General features: G+C 34.4%; 1 protein-coding gene across 3 annotated transcripts in view; it reads left to right on the top strand.

Annotated features, from left to right (window-relative positions):
- Positions 1 to 26,171, top strand: part of PPP4R4 (protein phosphatase 4 regulatory subunit 4) — a 60,248-nt gene that overhangs the window by 20,489 nt on the left and 13,588 nt on the right. Inside the window, exons 3-15 of one of the 3 annotated variants that reach the window (XM_057386736.1) lie at positions 2,849 to 2,951; positions 9,495 to 9,642; positions 10,312 to 10,385; positions 11,382 to 11,488; positions 13,951 to 14,058; positions 14,667 to 14,788; positions 16,339 to 16,461; positions 18,660 to 18,829; positions 19,857 to 19,976; positions 21,770 to 21,847; positions 23,213 to 23,296; positions 24,437 to 24,619; positions 25,356 to 25,461. In XM_057386736.1, the coding sequence (XP_057242719.1) occupies positions 2,849 to 2,951; positions 9,495 to 9,642; positions 10,312 to 10,385; positions 11,382 to 11,488; positions 13,951 to 14,058; positions 14,667 to 14,788; positions 16,339 to 16,461; positions 18,660 to 18,829; positions 19,857 to 19,976; positions 21,770 to 21,847; positions 23,213 to 23,296; positions 24,437 to 24,619; positions 25,356 to 25,461 (1,526 nt within the window). Of the gene's footprint in view, positions 1 to 2,848; positions 2,952 to 7,322; positions 7,421 to 9,494; positions 9,643 to 10,311; positions 10,386 to 11,381; positions 11,489 to 13,950; positions 14,059 to 14,666; positions 14,789 to 16,338; positions 16,462 to 18,659; positions 18,830 to 19,856; positions 19,977 to 21,769; positions 21,848 to 23,212; positions 23,297 to 24,436; positions 24,620 to 25,355; positions 25,462 to 26,171 lie in introns of those variants that run through there. The other 2 variants (XM_057386737.1, XM_057386738.1) reach the window with 2 other exon arrangements.

Here is a 26,171-nt window from a genome sequence, read left to right as displayed (position 1 = left end):
ATAATACAGTTGTGGGAAGTGACCTCTGGAGATCATCTAGTCCACCTCCCTGCTCAAAATGTTGTTAATTAGAGCAACATATTCAGAGTCTAGTCCTGAACTCAGGATTTTAAATCCTACAGATGGAGTGTGTGCCACCTGTGTGGGCAACTCATTCCAACATATGAACACTGACATAGAAGAATTTTTGGCTCTTTTTAAGTGGAATTTCCTGTGTGTTGAATTTGTTCCCATTGCTTTGCACCCTGTCACTGGGCACTGCTGGGAAGAACTTGCTTCTGTCTTCTTTGCTGTCTCACATCAGAGTTTTTACAGGTCAAATAAGGCCCCCAAGCCTTCACTTTTCAAGATTAAAAATTTTTATTGTCTAAGCTTCTGCTCAAATATTGCTGTGAACTTGCTGATGCCTGTCTGTGAAATTCATGTGTTGAATGAAGAAAAAATAATCACCTGCCTGGAACTGCTGGTGATGGTCTTGAGTGCAGCCCAGGAAGCTGTCAACTACCTTTRTCAGTGCAAAAATGCATTGTTGGCTCCTTGTCAGCTTTGTGTCCACTGAGATCTTAAGGTCYTTTCCTGCCAAGCTGTTTCCCAGTTGCCTGGACCCCAGCCTCCACTGGTGCCTGGTGCTGTTCTGTCACAGCTACAGAATGTGCATTTCCTGCTGCTGATCTTCATAAGATCTCTATTAGTTTGTTTCTCCAGCTTGTTGAGTCAGCAGAGTTTTCTGTCTGTCAACCCCTCCTCCTGGTTTTGTGTCACCCGCGTACTGAGGGTGCACTCTGTCCCATCACCCAGGCCATTAATGAAAACTTTCAACAGTTGCCCCCAGTAAGATAAGCCATRAGGTAAAACACCTGTGGCTGGTCTTCAAGTTCAATAGTTTACTCAGTTTTCAGTGCACATCACTTTCCATTTGTCCAGCTTGTACRTCTCAGTTTATCTGTGGCAAAATAATGGGAGACAATGTCAACAGCTTTGCTAAAATGAGTTAAGCAACTTCCTCCATCTCAGYCAATCATCATTGGCTTGACAGTCGTCAAGTTGGCTGGTCAGGATTGATTTTCCCTTCACAAATTCAAGCTGACTTCACTTTTTTGTCTTTCATATATTTGWATATGGTTTCTAGGGAAGTTTGCTTAAGTCTCAAGGTGTCCCAAACATTATGTGGACTTGATTTTATGATGGTAGAAGAAACAAGTAAAACCAAATGCACGGGCTAGAGGGAGAGGCTTAGTGCTGTGTTTGTGCTTGAGAAGTGTTTGAAAAGTGCTTTGCAATGGGTCTTGCAGTTCGAGCAAGTCTGGTACCACTGGCCAGCAGCAAGCAGATGCTGTTGCAGAAGGAGAAAGTGTTAGAACAGGAGTGTTGGGGCATGAGAGCTTTCCTCCCTGCATGAGGATTCCCAGCATTGTAAAGTGCTGGGATGTCCTGTAGGATGAACKCAGAAGATGAGTCCTGAAGTTTTATATTTAAATGGTATGTGGATTTTGCTAGCACAAAAGAGGTTGAGTAAATTGCTTCTAAGTATAGGGTTGTGTTGTGTTCTAATATAGTTAGCACTGTTAATAAAGGAATAGTGCCTGCATAACATTGAGCTTACTGTGACTCTGAAGAAAAGATTTAGCATCTATTTTAATTTGTTTATTAGTAAAAAAATGTGTACATTCAAGCTTTTAGCAATAATTTGCTATAATTCTGAAGTCTTTAATATTTAAAGAAAATCTATGGTGCAGCTCTTTTAGTAGAAATAGGAGAAAAATCTGCAGTAGGAAAATTACAGACTGTGTAGGTGTTGAAATGCCTCCTGCTTCACATTCTTAATTGGCAGTAAGCCAGATAAAAAGAATTTCTGGTTTAAAGGGAAATACTTCTCTTTTCTTTATATTTTGATGGTTAAATGTAGCATTTTGTTTGCATTTTTTAGCAGTTAGGGTTTCTTTCATCTTGATTCAAAATGAATGAAATTTTCAATTAAATAGCTTCTACAAGTTACCTTGGCCTTTTGCATTACTACTGGATAACACAAAGGTATGCATGCCCTGCCAAAGGAAAAGGATGTGTTTATGTTTAGTTTTAATTTTAATTTTGGCATCCAGACCCTTTTGCTTTCTGATTCTATTCTAGGAGTTTATCCTCTTGAGTAATTTTTGTTTTCACCTCATACTTTTTTTCATTGCTGCCTACCATTTCCTTCCTATCCTGCTTTTTTTTCTTTTCCTTTTTCAATTGTGGGATTCATTGAGAGAGACAGAATGAGGAGAAAGATACAAGATCTCTAATTTAACCAAGTTTTGAATCCTTTCTTAATCACATTTCTATGCATTTGACTGTACATCTTACTGTTTTCCCTACAAAAAGGAAATAATGGTAGATTTCTGTTAAAATGTTGTACATTGTGTGTAGTTTTCATGTATATCTTCTATTTGTATATATATAGTTTATATATATAAACTTTCTTCCTGTAGTTTATCCCTTGCATTGCTATAATACAAATGATTCCACGAGACCCCTGCCTTGATCCTGTGATTTTGAAAGGTCTTTCAGAAGTTTCATGTTTTTATGGAAAGCTACACTAAAAATGAAATTTTTAGTGTAGCTTTGTATACTACAGTGTAAACTGTAGTTTAGTAGCTTTGCATACTGAAGTGTAACCATTTCATGTAAGAAATATGATTTATATCATATATTATATGTTATATAATAGCTTTTATGGTTGATATTTTTTAATGTTGTCTTCTACCACCTATTACCAAAAAAAAAAAAAAAAAGCCTCTCTTTACTTACATGAAAAGCCTGTGAGCTTGTAATCACCATAGTGAGTAATGTATGTTTATATTTTTGTAAGTTCTGGTCAGGATATCCAAGGAACAAGTGTGGTGGCAAATCTTCCAGTCCTGATGCGACAGAATCCTGCAGAAACACTTCGTCGGGTTTTACCAAAAATCAGAGTAAGTTTTTTGTATTGAGGTTTGAATGTATCTTTTTCTGCCAGTTTAAGTATTTTAACAAAGGAAAAAAWAATCCTGCTTTTATTGCAAACTTTCAGTCTAAGAGGTGTATGTCCAGTAGGTCCTTCCATGTTCAGTTCCTGAATTTACAAAGTATTACAGGTATTATATATTTCTTTCAATAGTTACAACAGGGGGAAAAAAAGCAGAATACTACTTACATGTTCTAAAGATTTACCAGTGTTTTGACAGCTTTTTGAGAATTCTTTTTGAGGACCATGCAGTCATAATGGTTCATTCTGATGTTCTCAATCTCCGTTCATCAATACATTAAAATCTTCATGGTGTTGTCCAAAAGAGTATAATTTGCTTTTAGCTGTCTGTGGAATTTCACATGCTGCCCTCCATATTTTTAGTAAGTCACTGCTAGTGGTGATGGAATGTTATACAGTGATTTTAAATAGAGATATGTTTGTATAAGGATATTTGTGTTTTTTTAACCTGGAGAAGAGAAGGCTCTGGGTAGACCTTAGTGTGACTTCTCAATACTTAAAAGAGGGTTTAAAAGAAAGATGAGGACAGGCTTTTTGGCAGTGCCTTTTCAGATATGACAAGGGGCARTAGGTTTAAACTAAAGAATGATAGATTCAGTTTACCATGAGGATGGTAAAACACTGGAACAGKGTGCCCAGAGAAGTTGTAGGTGCCCCATCTCTGGAAATGTTTCGAGTCAGATTGGATGGGACTCTGAGCAGCCTGGTCTAGCAGAAGATGTTCCTGCTCATTGCTGTGGGAGTGGACTAGATGACTTTTGAAGGTCAGTTCCAACCCAAACCATTCTGTGATTCGGTGATTGTGGAGGTGATACGTCTTTGTTCTTCCACTCTGCCCCAGATATGAAACCTTGCCTAGAAGAAATGTACATGTTCATTTTAAGGTGTAGGTAAAGGAGCAGCCTTAGCCAAATAAGAACAAACTAAATTATAAATGCAAATGCAAAACTTAGTAATGCTAAAGACCCCTTGGACCCCTGCAGAAGAAGACAGTTGGAGAGGGCCTTATCAACAAATACAAATACCTGACAAAGCAAAGACAGAGCTAGGCTCTTGCAGTGATACCCACTGACAGCACTAGAGGCAATGGGCACAAACAGAAACACAAGGTTTCTTCTGAACATCAGGAATCAGCTTTTCACTGTGAGGATGACCAAGCAGTGGCACAAGTTGTCCAGAGATGTTATTTTCTCCTTCCTCGGAGGTGTTCAAAAACAGTCTGGGCATATCCTAGCWATAGCTGGCCCTGCTTGAGCAGTGAGATTGAACAAAATGACCCCTAGAAGACTCTTCCAACCTCAACCATTCTGTGAATATCAGACATCACCTCTCAACTGCATATTATCTCCTAAAACCTCTGCGATCTCAAGAAACTCCTGATCCTTAAGAGCAGCTGTTCCAGCTTTCTTCTGTTTATTTAAATTCAGCAAGTAGTAAAGAAATAGCTCTCCTCAGGACTAAGACTGATTGTTTAGAAAACATTAAAGTGCTTCTAGGTATATATATTCTGTGCTATAGGATGTAGGTCAATAGGCCTTTTGCTTGAGTGTCTATGAGTGTATAAGTCCTTTGAGCAGGATCACTTGAAGTTGCAAAGCACATGGAAACCCTTCGATTTACACCAAGTATCTACAGTTGCTACCACGTTATTCTGACATATGTAATGCAGTTTTTCTAAACCGAACTACTGGTTTCAAGAAAAGTTGGTTTGGTTTTTTTATGCTTACTGTACTGAATCCTTTTTTGCTTCTGCTTTTCTACTTTGAGAGCAGAATTCTTCCTGAAATTAAGGAGTAATAAGGAACACTGGGGATTTTCTACCCTTATTTTTCAGGCTGTAGGGAAGTGCTGGTCTTRGCCTGTCTTCAATTAAAAGTTTAGCAAGGGAATACGGTTTTTGATTCTAGGTTTAAGCTTTTTTATATAGGGATGAAGAAAATATTTGAAAGTATGATCATTTCCATGAATAGGGCCTAGAGCCTGGAAAGTATTTGTACAGTGGGATTTGGATCTCAGTGTGATCTTGGATCAGGCTGTACTTAGTTTCTTTGTAAAAGTATCTTCCTGTATAATGTTAAAGACATCCAACTGAAAACAGTATATGAAGGAAGAAGCATTAGGAATTGAAGATAGAAATATTTTAAATGAAGCAGACAACTTTGATAATAAATGCAATCAATCTTTGAGGAAATTACTGGGAAAAGTAGTGTGGTTTTCATCTTACGGTGTCATTTAAACCCAAACTGGATGCCTTCGTAGATGATAAATTAAATGAAACCTAAGTTAATGGGCTCCAGACAGAGGTAAAAAAGTAAAATATAATGAGGTCAGTCTAAATTCAAGTGTTCCTTTCACATTTAAGCTTTATTAAATGAATCTCTGTGGAATGTATATGAATTAAGTTCCTTTCTGTGGCAATGCTCTTATAAAGCTTTTCAATGCAGTTCTGTTGTCTAACCTAATTTATCTGTAATAGAAGCAAAATTCTGTTGTAGCCACTTTTAACTGCAAAACAGTATTTGGAATTATTAACTTGACCTATTTATTTTTCTTATCCTTGTTTTTATTGGAGGAATCATTCAGGCCCTTAAATGGAAACTTTTATAGTCTGTAATGGCATAATTGAATACAACTGTGGTTAGAGTCTCACAAATTTATTCTGCCATTGCAGGGAAATAAGCTGATTTAAATTATTGCACTTGGTTCTGCTTCTTTAGGTTGGGAGTAATCACTTGTGAAATCAAATTGGCACATGAAAAATGAATTGTGTAGTAGTTTCAGAGGGCTCTTTATTTGAAAGTATTGTCACCATATGATTGCATAAGGAAACCACTGTACTTACTTAGCATACTAGCCGAAACCCAAAGCAAAAATAAATAATGGTTTTGTTAGAGCTGAGGGTAAAGCAGATGAAGAAAAAGAAATGTAAGGAATGTTCAGTCTTGATACATTGCAAATTTGTATTTCATTCTTGAGAAATTGATAAACCTGGTTACTTCCAGTGATATAGAAATGGGTATATGCAAATTGCTTATCATTCTGTGAAATCAAATTAAAATKATATCAAACATGCTATATATTTAACATGTTTTGGGTCTGAGATGAGGAAAATCAATATATCAATAAATGTGACATACGTAAGTAATTATTGAATTAAGTGTCAGTATTTTGCTGTTTAAATAAACATACAGTATATAATTTAAACATTAATGTAGGAATGAGATTAGGGAAATTTTTAATTAAATTCTGCAGTTAAAATGAAGTTGCATCCTTGTATGTGTTCTTTTGCATAGAGAACCCGACTCTGGATTTCTGCATGCACCTCCTCATGAACCTTGGAAGTCATTGAAATGCAGATTTAAAGAAAGTTTAGACATTCTTACTAGCATTTCTCTTTGTGCACGAAATCTTTCTTTTCAAATGATGTTAATAGTATTTTTTACTGCTTTCTGTCTTTGGGCTCTGAAACCAAAAGTGATGGAGGGATATTGCAGGTGTCTATCTGATTGACTAAGAAGACATCTTTCCAAATGCTGTGATTGCAGCAAACTATGCTTATTCTTGTTGTCGTGTATACATCAAGCTTTATTCACTGTTGTCTGATTAGTTCCAAACTCATTTTCACTGTTAGTTATTTTCCTAATATACCAGCCTCCTCTTGAAAGCTTTTCTTTTCCTTAGCTGATTTAGACGTTTAAGAAAAGATGGGGTGATTTTCATCCTTCCTTACGCTTAACATTGATTTTAAGGTCCATTTTATTGTATCCTTGAGCTTCTGAAATCKCCATTATTTCTGTGTCTTTTAGTCTTAAATTAAAATTTCTATCATATCAATGCAATTACTGAAATGATTTGACTATTATTTCTGCTTGCAACATTCTTTCAAGAGAATTCTGTTGTTGCAGGACAAAATGTGCTTTTAAACTAGAGGTGAATTTTCTGTTTTGCAATTATGAAATAAACCAGGCTGTCTAAATTTTAAATTTTGCTGCCTGAGTTTAACTTGAAGACATTAGAATAGTTAAGAACATTCTAATACCCTTAAATTCAATTAAATACACTTGTCTGAATAAGATAGACAGGGAGAGCTTTTTACTCTGGAGCGAAAATTTATGGTGTATCCATGTATAGAAAATACATTACTTTCTAAAAAAAAAATACATTTATATTAATTAAATTTAAATTACTTGGGTTGTATGAAAATGGAAAGAAGAGACCCATACATTTCCAAATACAGAACTGGACAGTTCTGAGTGTAAACATCTGTGAACGCAGGTGTGTAAGCAGTCTAGAAATTTATATTTCAATGTCTCCCGAGGTCCATGAGGAGGCACATCCAGAGAATGTGTTCTCACACATGACTATCCAGAGTTATGTGGATCAGTGGAGGAGACTATTTGGAAACTTTGTTTGTTGGTAAGTAATCCTGTTTGTATTGCCTACGCAGTGAATATATACAGAACGCTGAATTCATAGAATCACAGAGTTATTTAGGTTGGAAAAGACCTTTAAGTTCATCAAGTCCAAATGTTAACCTGGCACAGCATCCCAGAGCAGTATGGATAGCTATTCTGATCCCAAAAACATGCAAAATATGGAATCAGCAGGTGGCATTATTCTTTCTTGGCTGTGGCTGTAATAACGATGGAGGAACAAGGACAGAGATAGTCTGTGGAAATAAGAAGGCAGTTTCCATAGCTGTTGAATGCAAATCTTGCATTGGTAGGCAGCACAGTGCGTGTTTCTGTTTTTCATTTGAAGGAGCAAGGACACAGAGAATCCTTTTAGAATGAAACATGGCTGTAAACTGAGACAGGCCTTGAGAGATAAGTTATGGTTCTTGATACAAGATAAACTAATAATTATACATTTGCACATACAGTATGTTTTTCATTTGTAGAATGAAAACTTCTTGGTTTTTACCAAGTCAAATAGTAATTTCTCAGATGTTTTCTCAGTTTTTTTCAAAGTGTTTTCTCAGCAAAATGTCTCTGATATATAATACTTAGAGTAATAGAATCATTAAAGTTGGAAAAGTCCTAAGATTATTGAGTCCAATTTCACCATTTTCACCATGTCCCCAAGTTCCATATCCACATGCCTTTTGAACACTTCCAGGAGTGGGAGTTCCACCAGTTCCCTGGCAGCCTCTTCCAGTGCCTGACCACCTTTTCAGTGAAGAAAGCAACTTTCCAGCCACTCTTCCCCCAGCCTGTAGCACAGCATGGGGCTTGTGTGAGCCAAGGGTAGGACCTGACACTTGTGTCTGTTGAACCTCAGACCTCTGGCCTTGGTCAGGACTGGTCCCAACAGTGAGYCCTGGGGATCCCTACATGTGACTGGCTGCCAACTGGATGTAACTCCATTCACCAACACTCCTTGAACCCAGTTTGTAGCCCAGTGAAGAGTGCACCTGTCCAATCCATAAGCAACCATGCACTTAGGTGCATAATGTATGGTGGTTTTTTTTTTTTTTTTNTTTTTTTTTTTTTTTAATCTGATCCAGGCTTATTTTTATTTTAAATTTAAAGACCAGCTTATTTTTTATTTTTGGCTAGTGATCTGAGAAAACACTGTCCAACTCAAGCACTTAAAAAAAGAAAAAACACACATATATAAAGTGCTAAGTAGGAAGTATGGGCTTTCAACTCTTACTGAATTTGGGATCATTTGTAAAATGAGTGTAATGCTTTAGTAGTAGAATAATGAACTTTTTATTTTCTTATGAAACGGAGAAATATGTTTAGAAAAGTGAACAAATGGAATGTTCACTTAGTTGATAGGTATTTACAATTACTAATACTTACAATGAATTCTGTTTCACAGAATGCATCCTGCAAGGTATGAGTGTACATATGAAATTTAAATTTTAAATTGCCTTTTTTAAATTAAAAGAAAACCATTTCATTTCAACATATTATCTTTGTTTAACTTATGATTGGGTGATTTTAAAGACAACCTAATTAATTATATTCTTGTGTGGTAAAGCTCAGAAGTACTAAATGTTTAGTTATCTAGATAAAAATTCTAGTAAATCTTGCTTTATTCTTTAGACAATGTATATGTACTTTTTCATTTGCATTCCATGTTGTCAAGGGATGAAATTTAAATTGCCTTCTGCTACTGTAGTGTCTCTCATTGAATGAATGAAACACTTCTTTTTAATTCATGTGCCTAAAGAGGAGAAGCACAGTTTGTTGGCTGGTCTGTTTTTACTCTCATTTTGTAAAGTAGAAAAATCCAAGCATATGTATTGATGAAACTTAAAGTCACAAGAATATTTTAATTAATCTTTCTTCTTAGAAAATTCATGCTTTAAGAAAATCTAATGTYTGCAATAAATTGCTGTTAAGAGAAAATAATTTTACAGAGAATTTTATAGTTGACCCAGATTCTTGCAAATTAATTCTAAAAATGAATGTAAAAATTTTGATGTTCTTTCAGTAGATTTCAGCCTCTCTCTAAATTGTTATAATTTATAATTATACAGGAGGTTCTGCATGTTGCAGGAGTGGAAATGCAGTTAACAGCTGCTGTTTCTTTTTTGACTGTTCTGCAAGAGGAGTCGGTGTCCATTCATACGTACTCCCATTCCTTCCTACACATTATTCTCCAGAACCTGGAACACAGAGATGCAGGTCAGGGCTGTACAGCTACTCTGATGACTGATGATTTCTACATGTTTTGTTTCCTTAGTGACCCTACAATACTGTCTCAACAGTGAGTGCAGTCACTGTGACTTTGTGTCTAGACTTGCACGAATGAAAATATTTTTGCATGATGACCACTTGCATGCTGATATTTAAATGAAATTCTGATTGAAGCAAAACAAGCCACTCTCACTTTGTCTGAAGGATTAAATCCCAAAGTTGTTGGGTCTGACCATCTTCTGAAGTATCAACATTTTGGGGCTGAGAAATGGAGGGAGGATTAATATTATTTTCTTCGACACTAATTTTAGAATAGAAAAGAAAAAAGAAGGCCACTTGTGGAACTAAAAATGTTCAGTGGGCATAAGAAAAGACTGTCCTTCTAAATGAGGGAAATCAGCTATACAAAGCAATCAGAGTCATTATTAATTTTATATAGGAATTGGAAAGGGAAAACAAATGGGGACAGACCTCCTTCTTACCTATCCTACTTCATAGTTTGAAGTCTTAAATGTTAATTTAGTGGCTTTCAGATACATAGCTCCTAGAAGTTGTGTATGTAAAAAGTTAGAGCAATTTTTATAAAACTGATGTATGTTTTGTTTTAGTTGTTGCATATACAATATTAACATATCACATATAATTCCTTTTAAACAGGTGTCAGCAATGCATGGTTAGAAACTCTTCTTCCTGTAATAGAAGCTTTACCAAAAGAAACTGTGAGACATGAGGTAATAATAATCTCTCACTTGTGCTTGCAAAAAATAATATTAAGGTTCTAAGACTGTTTCCCTGCAAATTTTATTTACCTCAGTAAGATTTGTGGCAGTTCTGTACCTGTAAGAATGGCAATGATGGTGGAACACACTGTAAGAGATCAATGTGTGAAAAGACAGGAAKGTCACCTTAAAAAAGTAATGTTCTTCAGCAATAAAGTCAACACTTACTTCCACTGCACTGTAGCACTTCCACTGCACTTTGTATTCTGAGTAATGTGTTTTCCTGTATCCTATTTTGGTTTACAGGGAAGTAGCTGACTCTTCACAAARAAACTGTGTTTTGTTTACTATTAGACTAATATTTTGATATCTGCTAAATGGAACTGAATGCTGGAGATACATTCCTTAGTGTAYCTCAGTTGTTCTTGATGTACCAAATTGCTGATACACAGCAAATACACTTAATTTTTCACTGAGTAGCTCAAGAAGGAAGAAGAAAATCTGTCACTAAGTTTTAATGCCAGTCCCCTTTAGTCAGCTAATTTATTCACTTCTAAGTATTCATATTTTGTTAAGTTTAAAAGCTTTGCAACAGGCATATATACTGTGTTTATAATTTAAAACAATATGGAGATTTAAATATATGATTGTTTGAGTAGTATAAAAGTTCTCATTAAAATAAGAGTCAAATCCAGAACTGTTTAAAAAATAAACTTCCACAGGGTAAAAAATTAGGTTGGAAGAAACAATGAAATTATTCTAGTCGCTTCAAATCTAATTACAATGTAATTTTAAAGATGTAATTTAAACAAAATGGACTATTAATGTGCATAGGCACCATTACTGTTAGTACTGATTAATTCAGTGAAAAGGTTAAGGACATTTGTGATGTGTTTTTCCTAGGTTTGTTTTTTTTTTAAGAAGAGGAATACTTTATTTAATGCTTGCAATTGTTTTGCTCATTTTACAATTGCTTTGCTCATATTTCTTCCTTTTTTTTCTGCGTAGATCTTGAATCCACTTGTTTCCAAAGCACAGCTTTCTCCAACACTTCAATCCCGCTTAGTTAGCTGTAAAATCATGGGAAAAGTAGCTAACAAATTTGAAGCTCATATGTAAGTAGACTGTATATATATTTTCATTCCAAAATTTAAACCAGTATTTCTTTGTTAGTGGACAAAAATTAGTACAAGGAAAGTACATTTTATTGCAAAAATGAAATGTTCTCTTTTTACAGATCCTTTTCATTATTTAACTACCATGTTCAGACTTGCTAATGGCCATCATTTTATAACTTTTATAACTTGCATATTCTTTCACGAATTTGAATGGATACCATTTTGAAGCCATTTTTCCATATTGTTTTTCTTAACAGAAAATAAACCACATAGTGGATTTCTCTGCRACTTAACAGGCACAAAACACAACCTTCATCTCCTTAGAGTGTCATGTCATAAACAGAATTCCATTCCTAATTTTTTATTATGTAACCAAATTTAGCATGTGCATGTATTTTTTCCCATCCCCAACAAAAATGTAGATATATCAGGAGCTGCTGTTCCCTGATGTTTTCTAGCCCTTATATTCAGTGTCTGGACAGAACAGGGTGCATTGATGTTAGTCTGGACAGAAGAGGGTGCATTGATGGAAGTAAATCTGAGTAACTCATCTGCCCAGAGCGGTGTGGTACGTTCCTTGGACAGCTTACCCAGGTTTATTATAGCAGGACCACTTCATCAAATGTGTTTCCTATCTGGGCAATCAGGCACAACTTTAAAATACGATAGAAATCCATGTGGGCTGCTGAATGCACAGGAACTGTCTAGCTGAAGAAGTCAACTCTAATGATACGGATCTTTTCCAAAATGCACGAATTCTTCATGACAGAAAAGAAGAATGGGACAATATGACAAGATAYTTAGGAATAAATTTCTTTAGATTATGGTTTTTTTCTTCAATTAAGAAGAACTATAAGCAGCCAAAAGGAAACTATCTAAATCTTCATTTGCTGTTTAGACCATACTTGTTGGACATTCAAAAGTTAATGAACGTGTAGAGTAGTATTTTTTGAGAATGTTACCAAAGCCTTCCAAATCTTTATATCCCGAATTTCTAGGACTCTGTCCTACCAGTTGCATTTATTTGTTGTCACATTCTTGTGGAAATAAGTGASTTTACAGATTATTTAGAATCTTACGTGAAAATACAGTAGTGTTAATTAGTGGCCATAATAATCACATCTTTTGGTGTGTTTCTTCAACATGATTTCTTGCTGTTCAGAAGTAGTAATGCTCTCATTTCAGTAAACAGATAAAAGCACCTTTTGTGCACAGGCACTACATTTTAAGAAGRTAACTGAGAATTTTCTCGGACATCTTGTTCATTTGGTAGAGAGCTCTGAGTGCAGCTCAGAGGCCAGAAAATAGAGCTGGGTCCATGTTTAGAATGTGGCAAACTGAGTAAAATTCAGGACACACTCACAGTCCCCTTTCAATAGGGCTCTTTGTACAGGCTTAGAGGAGTCCTTGAGAGTAGGCAATAAATAAGCGTATCTACACTTTCTTCTTCAGAATGGCACAGTTTTTCCTCATGGAACTTATACTATAATTAAAAACTTTGTATTTGATGTTACTCCCAGGTTGCTTTATATCCTGCCCTTGTCACAGAACATTAGTTTTTCTGCCAGTGTTCCAAGTAACAAAGTTTTTTTTTTTTTTATATAGCCCCTCTTTTTGGGCATTCTGAAATACCGAATTTCCAAGACTACATTTTTTGAAACCTGAGGCTAAATTTTTCTGTAAGAAATAAATTAATTTTCACTGGAATGAATGGAGGCTTTCAAGTGGCTTGAAATTTTTTGCTTGTATGTATGTACATATTATTTATCTTGAGTTTTGCAAAAACATAAGGATTTGTKTAAGAGACATTTTGTGAATACTCATGACAGAATCTTGGGCAGTGAAAGGAAATACAATGGCTAATTCTGCCAAGTTGTAATATGTGTTTTTACTGAAATAGAAACGAAAATTTTTATTTTGTATCTGCCATTGATTTAATATGAATKCTTGGTCTACTTGCATGAAGGGATTGCAGTATCTAAGCTTTTAATCTAAATTCTTTTTTTCCATTCTTCCCAATTATGTCTTGGGTAATACCTGCATCTCAAAGATGAGGTATTACAGACATTTAATTGGGATTTGCATTTCCATTTATATAATTGTTTGTATTCTCTGAGTGGCTATTCAGAAATTATACTGAAGATGGTTATTAAATGTGGATAGCATCCTACTACAGTAGCCTACCTACTATTTTTGTGGTTTCTAAGAAATAATATATGAAATATGAGCACATGATAATGAAAGTAAATACTCCTTTTCCTGTTTCTTTGAAGCACATATTGGCATCCAATGTACAATATTATTTTCTATTTGCAAATTATCACAAAAATAATTTACTATGTGTAATAAATTAGTAATATATGGGATAAACAAGCAATATATGAGTAAAGTTCAGTACTACTCAATGGATTTTGTATATTCTTGTTCTATATATTAATGTAAAATGTTCACATTTTTAGTATTAAAAGAGAGATTCTTCCATTGGTAAAATCACTGTGCCAAGATGTGGAATATGAAGTTAGAACTTGCATGTGTCGGCAACTGGAACATGTAGCTCGAGGGATAGGGTGAGTACAATTTGCCTAACTGATGTTAAATGCAAAATCTTCCTTTAAAATGGTAAGCTAAAAAATCCTTTTAAAATTGCTGAATTCATGCATGCTCAATAACGAATTTGGAGCGTACAGATGTGTTCTTTGGAATTGGCTGTTGGCAGTTGTCTCTTTTCCACTTTTAGATTTCTCTTTCTCTTTTATAGTAAAATTGCTGAACCATAAACTCGACATGTTTTTGTAAATAATGACTTCATTTATAACTTCTTGAAATCATCTCAATTATCCATTGGTGTTATTTAGCTTATTTAAAAATTCTGGCAAGTATTAGCAGTTTTAATAATTACTGTGCAGTGTTTTGAGAAAGGGTGCTAAAAGGGTTTTGTAAGAAAATTTCAGTTCAAATTCGGTTTGAAGCTTGAAGGCCTTCACTATTCATAGTGAAGGATATATCCTACAGCATAGGATTGAAAAACTCTGTAACTCTAAAAAAAGAAAACTCTAGTTGCACACAGGATTGGTCTCCTGTGAACGAATATTTTAAAATTCCAGATCTCTTTCCCTGCCAGAATCAATATTGTTTCATTTTAAGTTTTCTTTTGATTGCTTGCTTCACATTGCAGGACAGAACTAACAAAAACTGTGGTGCTTCCTGAGTTAGTGGAACTGGCAAGAGATGAGGGCAGCAGTGTACGCCTGGCAGCTTTTGAGACCTTAGTGAATCTGCTYGATATGTTTGATGCAGGTGAGAATTTAATTTAGATTTACTAGCCCAATTCTTAGTGCTCTAGTGCATCTTGTATTTAAATGTTTTTTATTCTGTCTGCATTATTCAGACATTTCTGATTTTATTTTGTTTATTGCTTTGTCCTTTTTATTTCCTTTTATTTCATGTCTTGCAGTGCTCTATATGCAGAAAGGTTTAAGGGAGGTGAACTAGTTATCCATGAAATCAATTATCATATTCTGGGTTTCTGATGTATTGTGCCTAAATGGAATGAGTGAAATTACTGTATAAATGATGGGAATATTGTATTGCTAGAATTTAGTTAATGAATATAGTGCTATTTGAATAGAAATAGAGTACAAAATGTTGGCTCAACAAATRCATGTTGTACAGGAGCTTGGTGAAGAATTACTATGATCTGTGGTCATAATTATGCCATGCAGGGGAGTGGATAAGGAAAAGAAAAAATTATATAGTTTTGGGGAGAATACTGTAAATGGACTTTTTAGCAGTGTTTATATCACTAAGTGTGACAGTAGGTTAATTTTCTAATCACTGAGCCTTTGGATTGAAGCTATCAAGTTTGTGCTTCTCTTTGCACCTCTCAGTCTTCAGTCCTCCTCCCCCATTCCCTGCTATAACTACTGCTTTGTGTTACTGTAAAAAGCTCAGAAAAAGTAATCAGGGGTTATTTACAGATTTGTAAGGAATGTGTTTCTAGAAATTGGGTTTGTGTGGGTTTTGCTTTCATGAACTAGCAAATGAACAGTTTTGAAGGTAGATGACCSAAAATTACATCCTAGAGTTTCTCTCACACATTATCAAAATTCTTTCAGACCAACATAAATTTGTTCAGCAACAATTATTTGCTGAATTTTGGTGTTGATATATCTTAAAAAGTCATATTCCATTTAAAACTCAAACATTTTAATGCAATTATTTTATTATATACATTTTATTATTTACATTTCTTTAAATATTTGCTCATTTATTTTATAAGGAGGCAGAGTGTTTGGATTTGACTTAAGTTTTCAGATTATATAATTTATTTCTTGTGTCCTTAATTATTTTGTTTCTCTCTGAATTTATTGTGTACCAAAATATTTTGAAACACTTCTCAGTAGGTTTAAAAAATTAACTTGCAGCATATCCAGATTTTCCTATTTACTGTCACAGTCATGTCGTGTCTTGATCTCCCTGTATTCCTACTATTGTAGGAAATATAATTGTAGGAGTACTGCAGTATTCTTTCTCTCTCTGTATTCTTGGTGAATGGAGAAGGTAGTGATTGTTTATTTCTTCTCTGCCTCATCCTTTACTGAGGGATGCCTTTTGCCTAACAACAACCAAATGAACATAAAAGGCAAAGTATTACATTTAGAACCTATATTATATTAGCACGTTCATCATTCTCTCTACCCTTTGTTTTGTACGTTCAGTGGGTGCCTGCCAAAAGTGATCCTGAGAATGTTAAATGAAATTTTTCTTAATTACAGAGGTTCAATCTCTCCGTGCTCTTGTTAAAAATGTTGAGAAAACTAACTCTAAAAATTTCTTTTGTTTTCCAGATGATCGGAGTCAAACTGTTCTCCCATTAGTGAAATCGTTCTGTGAAAAATCCTTTAAAGCAGATGAATCTATCCTAGTTTCTTTATCTTTCCATTTAGGGAAATTGTGTAATGGATTATATGGTATGATTTAATTTCTTTTAAAAAATACTAAAAATGAGGGAAGGTTGGAGAATTCAAACCCCTTGGAAAATACCCAGATTTGAGTGTATCAAATTAAATGGTAGTTAGTTAGATTTTGGAAATTTCCTCTTTGGGGTGACCATCTGCTCGTTGCTTATTGTTGGTTTTGTTTAGTTTAGACAGGATCAAGCATGGACTCATGGTGTTTTATCTTTATTGATTTGACTGATTTATTTGGGTGTTCTGGAGTTTGTGATTTGAATGATTAAATTTTTGAAACTAGAAACCTTTGAAAACAGTATGATGTTAATTTGTATGTTTGTTTCTGTGCTTSATCTCCTTTTTAAGGCACAGTACAGAGTGTGGCCCAGAAGGAACTCTAGGGGAGAAAGGAGCTGTAGTGGCATGTGCATTCCTCAGTGGCAGCTGAGGCCAAATCTGTACTCATAGTTTTTATACTCATAATTTGTGCTTGAATTTTCACTTGAGCACAGCACCTCTTTCCTTGATAATTCTGCCCACCAAGTATGACCTGTGGTGGAACAGCACAGAATCATGGCTTTTCACTATAATTTCCCCCTAGACTGTTAAAACATTTGGTCTTTCCTACAAGTCTTTAAAATCATCCTTAGAGATTATGTTAGAGACTATCAAAGTGACCATTGCTTCACTACAAATTCCTTGAAATGGCTGTTCCACAGTGCCAAACTGTTATTTTCAGAAACAGAGAGCTAGGACAGTCCACCCTGTCATATTTATCATGTTTTTCCAGTCTTCTTTTCTCTCAGTTGAATGACTAATTCTTGATCTTTCTTCACTTCTGAACTCCATCTGACAAGTTCATATTTTTCTGGAAGGGTTATGGCTCAGGACAGCCGAACAAAGTGAAAGGGTTACCTCAAGTGCCTTGCCAGATACATTTTTCAGTATGAAAAACTGCCTTTTTTAAAAAAGAAATCTAGCATCTAGTTAGTCTTTGTCTTTCCTGGCCTTGTGCAGGTGGTGCAGATCAGGCTAAGCATGGTACCTTACTGCTGTCCTAATGGAATAATAGTCTAAAGTTTTAAGACCATATGTCTGTTCCAGTTACTTAAAATAATTTTAAACTCTGTCTTCTGAAGAATAAGAAGTCTCTGTTCTAGGCTGATGCTTTCAGAATATTAAATAAGCAAAGTCTCTTGTCCAGCATGCAGAAAATCAGTGAAATTCCTGAATAGTGCCACAACTGGGATACAACTTTATACATTTGCCTATCTTGTGAACTTTCCATGGGAAGCTTTCTCTTAGTTATTTTTCCAAGCAGTTCTGGAACACCTTTAGAGTTTCTAATCTCTCATTCCTGTTCCCTTGTTGTGAAAGTCATGACCTTTCCTATCTCTTTCATTTCACGGGTCCCATTATCCCATACTTGAAGGAAAATGAATCAGTTTGACAGGTTTTCCTTTTGCCATGTTGGTTACTGCTATTTTTGGGTGGGGTTTTTTTTGTTTTGGTTTGGTTTTTTTTTCTTAATTTTATTTTTTAATTTAGTAGTAGATTCTTTTTGTTTGTTTCATTTTTTTCAAACATTTGAAAGTCACCTGACTTAACTAATTTATATGGCTTGTCCTTTCTCTCTCCAGCTATTAATTTCCAGTACCATGTCAGTCTTTTTCTGTTCTGTTATTTGACTTATTTTAAGATTTCAGAAACTAGTACTTAATTATTTTGAATACTGGAATGAAGCACATCTGACTCTGCACATTTTGAAAACCTCTTGTTTAAGATCCACTGACCTGTTGCTCCTCTACTTAAAGCTTGAATCACTGTCACTAATTAATTGTACTCAGCCTGATGATACTAGTAGAATTTGAAAAAGAAAATAAAATKATTAAGCATTTCAGCCTTCTTGGTACGAATCACTGATAGCTTTCCTCTCTCCCTGGAGTAGAAAGTTGAGCCTTTCCTTGATTGTTCTCTTATTACTAATGCACTTGTAGTTTTAAAATTTTTCTTGCTAGTTGTATTCCAGTTTGTTCTGAGTACTTGTGTGTACTGATCATACTCTGCTATATTCAAGGGGGTTGGAAGGGAGAGGAGGGATAAAATTGAAAGATTTGATAGATTTTAAAGTAAGATTTATTTGGATACATTGTTAATAGCATTTGTAATGAGGAAAGTTTGTTGTTTTGTTTTGTTTGGTTTTTTTTCTTTTTGAGGCATTTTTACTCCTGAACAGCACTTGCGGTTTTTGGAATTTTATAAGAAGCTTTCCACCCTGGGTTTACAGCAGGAAAATGGACACAATGATAATCAACTACACCTGCAGACTCTGGAACAGGAAAAGAAATATATTTCAGTGAGGAAGAACTGTGCTTACAATTTTCCAGTAAGTAATAATATTTTAAGGTTTCATATTAATTTGTGTCATGCCTATAGTTCACTAAATAGGACAACATAAATGATAGAGGAGTTATTCCCAAATTCTTCATTGTTAGCTTGATTTTATCTCTTTCCTGCAAAATTTCAGTTAATGAGGTTGTCCAAAAGAGTTAGCAGGAAATATTATCCTTTGCAGAGCCTCAGAAAATTATTGGCAATTTTTGACTGAGGAAACAGTTCTAAGAGTTTACTGATGTTATTCCTTCCTACACATTTTCTCCAAACTCTTAGCACAAAGGATTTTGGAAACGTCTGTGAAGCAGAGTCTCCACTTTCAAACCACTTGAATCCACACTTTCATATTCACTGCATGTCACATCGTTCTAGGGAGTTAAAGATTGAATTCTTAGGTTGATGTTTTAGTGGTGTTCCTGCCTGAGTACAGAAAGTCTTTTCAATTTTGTGTGAAGTCTTTAAATACACCAGTCATGTTTCTGTAAATCTACTTTGTATTTTAACATTCTGCATTTGTATTCAATGAAAACATTTGCACCAAGAGCCAGTGGACAACTATTTTTTTCTTCTGCCTTTTAAAGGCAAGCACGCTGTATGTAGGTAGACATCTGTTGGTTTATTTGAGCAAAACCAAGATGTGTACAAACACAATCATATTAAAATTCAGGTTCTTGCTTTGCTACTTGCTAAAATTTTCTTTGTTTTTGAAGTATCCAGTTGCAGTTTTTACTAGGGGACAGAAACATTAACAATATTTGTAAAACTGAGGTTTTATATCTCATTCTTTTAGTCTTTTTCTTAAGAAAAAAAGCCTGCATCATGTCTGGAAGATACATAAATTCAGTTTAGCTCTCAACTCCAGATTTCATCTGGTGTCTGTGTTTTAACAAGGACAACAAAACCTCCACACTTCCTTCTTAAAATAGCAACCCATTATCTCTCATGCTCATCTATCTGATAATCTCTGATAGTGTCATCCTTTACCTGTGTAGWTAAAAAAGGACTTTATCCTTCCACAGGCAATGATTGTTTTTGTGGATCCAAAGAACTTCCATTTAGAACTTTATTCTATATTCTTCTGCCTTTGTCATGAYCCCGAAGTTCCTGTCAGATATACCATGGCCATGAGTTTCTTCGAAGTAAGTCTACCATGGTTCTTTATTACTGCTCACATGGGTTTATTTTATTTTGTTTTCCTTCTTAAGTTTGCATTTGTGACTGTTCAACCAAAATAAAGAGGCTTGAGAAAACGTATTGAAATTATTTTTTTTTTGGCAGTGGTGTTCTGTTCCTTCTAACCTCTCTATATCTAGCTCGTATATACACATTATTTTATTTGTACAACATTTTGGCTACGAGAGACTACTGCTAGGTCAAATTGTAAGGAGCAAATGCTAAAAGAAACTTTTAATGATCTAGTACCACAAACAAACAAATGTAGTAACTATGGTATTTGAAGTTTTTYGATGCTATTAGAAAATATACAAATGGGAGAAAGGAACTGGTCCCATTTATACCTGAAAACCCTCAGAACTGTAGTTTGCTGGTGTATGCTGGTGTTCTGTGAGGAATATTTATGTGGAACAAATCTAAATGAAATGCTCAATTTAATATGAAACTACTTGGAAATTCATGCAGATGTCATAGCTTATGTAGTCTTATATTTCTGTTCAGCTTATATAAGTTCTACTCCACTATTTTCGTAAACTTTAAAAAAATGTACAAGTGCATAGGTAATAATAGCTATGTGGAGTGAATGCCAGARTTAAAATAGAGTCTCTTGAGTATAGAAACCCATGTAGGGAAATCTTCAATGTTTTCGTATTGTCTTACTGAGAATCTTTGTGTTTTGGTCCTTGAGCTCAGCTTTGATCCCATTTTGTTGCTGGGGAAATTTGGTAAATTAAGCAGTTTGCTGAAAACATTGAAATGACTAGTAGAGGAACAAATGCCTTTACTTCCACCACTATAAGAAAGATGTATGGGTTTGCAATTCTCAYTGCCTCTTGATGCCTTGTTTTAATGAATGATAATCCAACATAATTGTTGAAATTGTAAAATTAGCATGTTACCCTAACTAATATTTTGTTTTAGAAGTATAACAATATTAAGGTACTGCCTGAGTGTAAGGAAAGTATTTTAGCTCATTTGAAAAATCCTGTAAAATTATACCTTGGTCTAAATGTACATTTAGTTCTCGATTTAATTTGTACAGCATAACTAAGAAATCACRTGACAGGCAAAAATGAGTAATTTATGGTAAAAAATAAAAGTCTCTGTAGCYTTAAGGCTACATCTTGATTGCAAGTAAGCTCTTATTTTCACTTGGCTTAGAAAAACATTAAAAAACATGATTTAAATATTCCTTCTGGCAAAAAAAATCTCATTCCTCAAGCTGTGTTATGTTTGCTATAAAACCTTTTTAATTGCATGGAAATTGACTGCTAGTGTTTKTTAAAAATTTACATGAGACTTATGAATCACATAAGTCACAGTCAAAAATGCAAAGAAGTAAGGAGTGAGAACTTCAGATGGCAAGTTCGGGAAACTTATAACCAGCACAGGCTAAGAAAATTTTTGCATTTTATCTTCTGTAAGTTATACAGCAGCTGACTCTTAACTCGCCTAATTTACAGCATTTGAATATTCCACAAGGAAATTTCTAGCCTTGCAGTGAAGCCTTAAGCATTTTTGGTAGATATGAAATAGAGTTAATTCTAAAAGCATGTTTCCTAGTTARATAATAGACTTGTTTCTTGACTCATGTTCCTTATATAAGCATATTTTTAATGTGATCAAAGGAAAGTATATAACTTTAAGAGGCTGATATTAAACAATTCTTTCTGTGTCTCTTCATGCTTGCTGTAAACATGGTGTGGTGCCATAGAACTAAAAAATGTTTCACCTTGCTGTCTTACTSTCATTTTTTTAGGTTGCTAAGCTTTTAAATTCTGATGTGTATACAATACATAAAGAGCTGGTTACGCTATTGCAGGATGAGTCATTGGAGGTAATACACTTTTTTTGGAACTTTTTTTTGCTTGTTACATCGAGGCAGATTATCTTCATGTTTAATAACTCTTCAGTAACACAGTAGAGTAATAATTTGAAATGACTAATAGCTTTTATGTCTATTGCACAGATACTGCATAAAGATGCCAGCCTTCTGTGAATAAAAAGGAGAAAAGAGGAGGGTGTTTGAATTTAGTAAACACACAATAAATTTATTAGCTTTTAAAAATGCTAATTCTAAATAGTTTAAATTGCTGCATTATTACCTAACAAACTCTAAAAAGTTTTGGGTTTGGTACTATATTAAAGTAATAGTTGATAGCATTTAAGTCTTTTTGCTTTTATTTTTATTATCCAATTGAAGAGAAGATGAAGAAGTTGTGTGTAGCTCAAAGATCAAGATTTATGGAAAGAGTTTTGGTCCAAGGTAACCTGCATAGAACATCAGTTATATTGCAGTTAACAYAGTGTGACTTTTTTGGATGGAAAAAAAGAGATATATTTATGTTCGAGACAAAATCACCATTTACTCTGATACCAGTTACTCCAGTAGCTGTCCTTCTTGTTTTCTGTGAGGTCTTTGGGTATGGCATGGAAAACTGAGTTTTGTATTCAGGTGCACTTTTTTTATTCAGTGGCCTTTGCTGGATGTTTTAAAGGAAATTAATAGTATTTGTAGRACATCTACTTATAGTTTATGAAATTTTGACCCACGTTAGAAGATTCCTCAAGTTGAATACCTGAAAGTTGAGACTTAGAAATATCTGGTGATGTTGAAGAATTCCTTGTTTTGATCTCTTTATGTTTATATGAATAGTAACAAATATATTGAGCTTTATCTTATATACCACCTAAATCTGAATTGGTACAAACAATATTCAGTTCTGTACTTTCCTAGCCAAGTTAAAAATCTCACAATGTTTGAGAGTAGGTTTCATCTATTAATATAGGCTATATATTCTGTCTATCGACCGCATTTTTTCTTAACACAGGAAAAATTGCTTTTAAGATACAACTGACAAATATAAGAAAGCATTTATTTTTGTTTSTTGAGGCTCTTAAGTCCTGATGAAACAGATCTTCCTTAAGGATGAACTTTCATTTTAAARTACTGTATTCTGTGGACATTGTAGAAAACTTGTCTGATCAGATTAAGAAAAACTGAGGCCTATAATGCTTGTATTACTTACTACATTAAAATATCAGTTTTATATCCCAGTCCTCATCAATGCAATTAATCTCTTTTGTTTTTTTTTTTTTTTCAACATGTAAATTAAGAGATGTCAGCAGGGTATGTTGGTGGGATTAAAAGTGGAGTTGAGTTCTTTTACAGACCTCTTTCATACAGCCTTTCTTTAAATAGGTRTTGGATGCCCTAATCAGTCACCTTCCTGAAATCCTTGAACTAATGACTAACGGAAGAGAAAGCAATGGATCAGAAAGCAAGGTGGATATTCTCATGTTTTTATTTTTTAAAAATTTTCTTTCTAAAAGAAGGTAGTAGCAAATTTCAGACAAATTTTGTAGGAAATGTCTTTCACTATTAGTTTTGGCTTTGGAGAGTTAGCAAGTTTCTAACTTGCAAGGTTTTTTGTTTTGTTTTTTTTTTTTTTTTTTTTTTTTTTTTTTTTGTTGTTTTTTGACTTTATAAACTTTAATATTAAAACAAAGGTCTGGAAAGATTAGAGTTAATATAAAAATGAGCAGTTTATACATGTTCTTTTTTAGTTAATCACAGCTAAGTGAAAACATAACTTGGTTTCATGTTAAGGGAATGATAGCTAATATATATTTTAAACCTTTTTCATATTGATGTATCAATTGCTCATGGGTGCTGTATTCTGACCCAGCTTCTGCTAGAAAGAAATCTATTTCCTGAAGTAAAGACAATGAATTAAGAGATCTGTACTCAGCTTCCAACTTTTCTAATTTAATTGTATGTGGCTCTGGATGATGGTTTATTCCATGGTGCSTTAACTCTAAGATGGAACAGAAAAGATGCTGGTTTTGAGAAGATTTCCTAAATGTATGGATAAATTKAGATGTTGCAGCAGTATAAGAACTGAAGGAATTTATTTTCTTGTATGGAAAGAAGTTGACAATGTAATTTGAAAATTTAGATTTGTCAGATGTAATATACAGCAAATGCAATGTCAGGTGTGGCAGTCTGTTTCATTTTTCTTTGTGCTAAAGGGAATTTAGTTTGGCTACTATAAATTCTTTGCCTCCTACTGAGAAAAGGTGTATAATTCCTAAAAAAATTAGTTGCTACTAAAACTAATTAGGAGATTGAGAACAATAACTGCAAATATTAAGAGGATAAAAGAAAAATAGGATTCATTTGGTTTGAGAAAGAGAATACTGAGGMGAGTTGTAATGGTCTTAATGTCTGTAAAAGGGTGTTACAAGGGAAACTGTTTAGTTTTCCTTTGTCAGGAGAAGGGGTTGGAGATGAAAATGTATTTAGTTAGGTACTGGAATAGCTTTTGGAAAGTCCTCCCTTATATTGTTGTGATATGCYTTTTATGAATAGTAGCAAGTTTACAGCTAGAAAATGTAAAATTAATGTTTATATTTCTGTTTCTAGTTACTCTCTATTCCTGACTTGATTCCTGCACTAACAACAGCAGAACAGAGAGCAGCGACTTCTTTAAAATGGCGAACTCATGAGAAGTTACTACAAAAATATGCATGTCTCCCTCGTATCATATCAAGTGATCAGATCTATTACCGTTTTCTTCACAGAATGTTAACAATCATTTTAACAAATGTGAGCCCAYCTACCACTTTCTCAGTTGTTTTTGTTTGTTTATGCGAGTTAGAGCAATGGCCTCTGGATATTTCCTATGTGTTGTACTTCCTGTGTTACATTAATCTGAAATTACTATCCCTTTCATATGGTATATCAAGCTGTAGAGTTTTTTCTATAAGTCTGAGATTTTTCTCTGAAAACTTGCCCCCATTTGAGGAGCAAAATTTGGATTGGCAGTTTTCCTTCTACCCAAGACTTCTTTCCTTTCCTTATCCTCATTATCAGTTTGTTTCTAGTTAAATCAAATTTCTTTCCTCTGACATATTTTTTTCTGATTCAATATATTACATTGTGTTTGTTCTTTATGAAAGAGCACTGTATTTCTAGAACAAACTATCTTTTAGAGCTACTAGTCTGAAATTTTACTGAGTWAATTCAAGARCAAAACTATGGTAAGAGAAGATGCTGTAACCTTTATTTCTAATACCTGCAATACTGAAGGTGCCTTGCAAATGTGGAATGTTTTAAGGTGCTTTAAAATACTTGAATGTAAAAGTTGGTCAGGAGGAGTAAAGAAGTAGGTGTCTCATGAATTGGCCAAACTTCCTAATTCTCCTTTATATTATTACAGTTATTGAAAAGTTTATAAAATTAGGCTGTGTTTTAGCTCTTTTTTTCTGATTCTAGAATYCTTACATGTTTTAGTCATATTCTTTCAGCAATGTTTAATGGTGTTGCCTTTATTTCTTTCAAGAATGTCCTGCCAGTCCAAAAGGCGGCTGCTCGGACTCTCTGCGTTTATTTACGCTACAATCGCAAACAAGAGCAGAGACACGAGGTTATTCAGAAACTGATTGAACGTAAGATGATTTTTCCTTGATTGCTTAGAAATTAATGTTAGTTTTGACTGAAGGTCTGTTTATAGTTATATTTGTTTAGTGTAATTTCCTCTCCATTGGAGAGGATTGGAGGGATTGCGCTAGGAAGGCATTCAGGTACTCATATAATCACCAGGAAAATGTACTCTGCGTATGTGAGGAATATATCTGAAGCTTATATGAAGGGGTTGGGGAAGAGGCAATGCAGGAAATTCATAATATGCCAAGACCCTTCCAGCCCTGCTTTTTGTACCCAAAATTACTAAGCTGTCGGTGCAGCAATAGACAAAGCAGCATTCCTCTGTAGAACTAAAATTCTCTAGAGGCTTCAGCATAAGTGCTGAATAAATCTCAGAAAGTAATTTATTAATCAGCTGACATTTTGGTGTACGTTATGTGTTCTAAAGATAGTTTWGAAGTTTTAACAGTTCCCATTAACATTCCTTAATGTTTACACAGTAATTTTGATACCCCTATGACATGAAAAAAGCATACAGGTCTTTGCTTAACACAAAAGGTAGTTCACTTGCTATTTTTGCTTTATCAAGGGCTCACTRACAGAATTAATTGAATTCAGAATGTTAATTTTTCACTGAAAGAAAGAACTGAGATAGGCTGAGAAGTTATGCCTTTTTGATGCCTGTGATTATCATCTTCAAGTCAAAGGTCAACCTGTGAAATGTTTGCTGACA

The sequence above is a fragment of the Malurus melanocephalus genome, unplaced genomic scaffold, assembly GCF_030028575.1.
Source record: "Malurus melanocephalus ecotype Western Australia unplaced genomic scaffold, MMel_1.1 scaffold_1043, whole genome shotgun sequence".
NCBI lineage: Eukaryota > Metazoa > Chordata > Aves > Passeriformes > Maluridae > Malurus > Malurus melanocephalus.
This window is presented reverse-complemented; position numbering and strand designations above follow the sequence as displayed.